At 53.1% G+C, this 2,500-nt stretch overlaps 1 protein-coding gene across 1 annotated transcript in view; it reads left to right on the top strand.

Moving 5' to 3' along the window:
* LOC129366213 (uncharacterized) overlaps window positions 1–2,500 on the top strand; it is a 13,633-nt gene that overhangs the window by 2,024 nt on the left and 9,109 nt on the right. The window contains exons 3-5 of the mRNA XM_055039933.1: window positions 1,286–1,544; window positions 1,662–1,801; window positions 1,896–2,134. Of these exons, the coding sequence (XP_054895908.1) occupies window positions 1,286–1,544; window positions 1,662–1,801; window positions 1,896–2,134 (638 nt within the window). The remainder of the gene's footprint in view (window positions 1–1,285; window positions 1,545–1,661; window positions 1,802–1,895; window positions 2,135–2,500) is intronic.

Below are 2,500 nucleotides of genomic sequence, written 5' to 3'. Positions count from 1 at the left end.
CTGTAGTCACTTTGCAGGTTGTCTCTGGGTGGCGTCACTTGTCCCCAGGTCACATGACCCTGTGATGTCAGCTGAGACACAAGCAGATGACGGATGGAGCCCCAGGTTTCTTTGATTTTCATTTTTGAAGGTTTTGTTGGCTTTAGTGGCTTTTTTTTTTAAGCAGTCCGACAGGAAAGAGGGCGATGAGGGAAGACCTGTGGCAAATGTCGGCAGGCCGGGGATCTAAGGCCTGCGTCACCACAGCATCCTGAGCCACACAGGAGCTGGCCTTGGTTCTGGTTGTGACCCAGTCCGTGGAGTGACAGTTGGCACCAGCAGCTTCAGGGATTATTAGCTCATCAGATTAGAGTCGGTGTTAATCTGTCGAACCAGAGATGTCCAGAACCCGTACATCTGACCAGAACCCTCATGTTGGGTGGTTCTGATGACCAACTGGTCCCCCATCTTTTCTCTTCATATCACTTTGTAGCGGTTCAACAAGATACCTGTCAGTCTGCAGGGGTGTGAGACTGGACCAGATCTAGACCCAAACTCACCTGACCCAGTCACCTTACCAGAACTGACTGGAACCCACCCAACTGATCCGGTTGGTCCTCAGCGGCTCCGGTTGGTACTCAGTAGGTCCGGTTGGTCCTCAGTAGGTCCGGTTGGTCCTCAGTAGGTCCGGGTTGGTCCTCAGTAGGCCCGGTTGGTCCTCAGTAGGTCTGGTTGGTACTCAGTAGGCCCGGTTGGTCCTCAGTAGGTCCGGTTGGTCCTCAGTAGGTCCGGTTGGTACTCAGCGGGTCCGGTTGGTCCTCAGTAGGTCTGGTTGGTCCTCAGCGGGTCCGGTTGGTCCTCAGTGGGTCTGGTTGGTCCTCAGCGGGTCCGGTTGGTCCTCAGTAGGTCCGGTTGGACCTCAGTAGGTCCGGTTGGTCCTCAGTAGGCCCGGTTGGTCCTCAGTAGGTCTGGTTGGTCCTCAGCGGGTCCGGTTGGTCCTTAGTAGGTCCGGTTGGTACTCAGCGGGTCCGGTTGGTCCTCAGTAGGTCAGGTTTGTCTTCTGTCTTTAGTGTTAAAATAAAAACCAGGCCGGTAGTTTGGTAGCGGGAGCTTCAAAGTCTTTTCACAGACTGTGACAGTTGACCCTTGACCCAGAAGTTGCGTCATATGACTGACTCTGACAGATCCGGAAGAGACCGGGTCGGACCTTAAAAAGTCCGAGTCCTGAACCCGTCTCTGCTCTTTCTATAAACAGAATCAATATGACAGAAGGTTGTAGTCTGACGCCTTGTTGGATGTGTTGCAGGAGAACCCGTACCTGTGCAGCGACGAGTGCGACGCGTCCAGCCCTGACCTGTCTCACCCTCCTCAGCTGATGGGAGACAGGGAGAGAGGGGGGCTCATCACCTACTGGCAAACCATCACCTGGTCCAGGTATCCTGAGCCCCTGCTGGCTAACATCACTCTGTCATGGAACAAGAGTCTGGAGGTGGTTGATGACATCATCATAACCTTTGAATACGGGAGACCGACCAGCATGGTGCTGGAGAAATCCATGGACAAAGGTAAGCTGACATCACCAGCTTCTAGGGAGATGTCAGAGATACACAGAAGAACTTTGGGTCGACAGCAGGAAGCAGCTGACGACTTCCTCTGATACCGAGTTGCTGTTTGTCCTCCAGGGACAACATGGCAGCCATATCAGTATTATGCTGACGACTGCCTCGAGGCCTTCGGCATGTCACCTAAACAAGTTTCTGACTTGGCGCCCACCAACCTAACCCGGGTCATCTGCACTGAGAAGTACTCCGGCTGGGTTGGAGCCAAGGCGAGTAACTGGACCTGACTTATGTCTCACTGGGACAATGAAAACTCAGGGAAGTCTTTGAAACTCTGTTGACCCCAATCTGCTTCAGGAGGAGAAGAATGTGGTGTTTGAGGTGCGTGCCCGATTTGGTGTGTTCGCTGGGCCAAAGCTGATCAACATGGATGCCCTTTACGTCCGGATGGAGACGATGAAAGGTCTCAGAGACTTCTTTACCTTTTCCAACCTCCGTCTGCGGCTCCTCCGCCCCGCTCTCGGAGGAACCTACGTCCAGAGAGACAACCTACTAAAGTACTTCTATGCCATTTCCAACATTGATGTACCTGCCAGGTAAGCAAACTCCTGAACTTGCTTACATTTTACAAACATTTACAGACATGCTCAACCAATAGCCCAGCGGGAGCAACCCTCAACCAGGCCACACATTCTGCACATCGGAAAGTCCTCAGCTTTCCAATGTGCTGTTAGTGTGGTTGTTAGTGACAACAACCACACAGGACCTCAATGATCAGGTCTGGAGATGTGGTGGGGTTATGTCTGACCCCTGGGCTGGGGTCAAGTGGGGTCAGGTCCTGTGGGTCTTTGGATGTGGTGGATTTTCTGAAACTTCAGCAGGGTTTAACAGATGCTGAGTTTGTCGCCACCAGAAGGACAGACAGGTTTCCAGACAGAAGGGTCGCGGTCAGGCCGTCTCTG

This window comes from Poeciliopsis prolifica, unplaced genomic scaffold, assembly GCF_027474105.1.
Source record: "Poeciliopsis prolifica strain line A6 unplaced genomic scaffold, Auburn_PproV2 SCAFFOLD014, whole genome shotgun sequence".
In the NCBI taxonomy this organism is placed as follows: domain Eukaryota; kingdom Metazoa; phylum Chordata; class Actinopteri; order Cyprinodontiformes; family Poeciliidae; genus Poeciliopsis; species Poeciliopsis prolifica.
The sequence above is the reverse complement of the archived record's forward strand: the minus strand, read 5'-3'. Positions and strand labels throughout refer to the sequence as shown.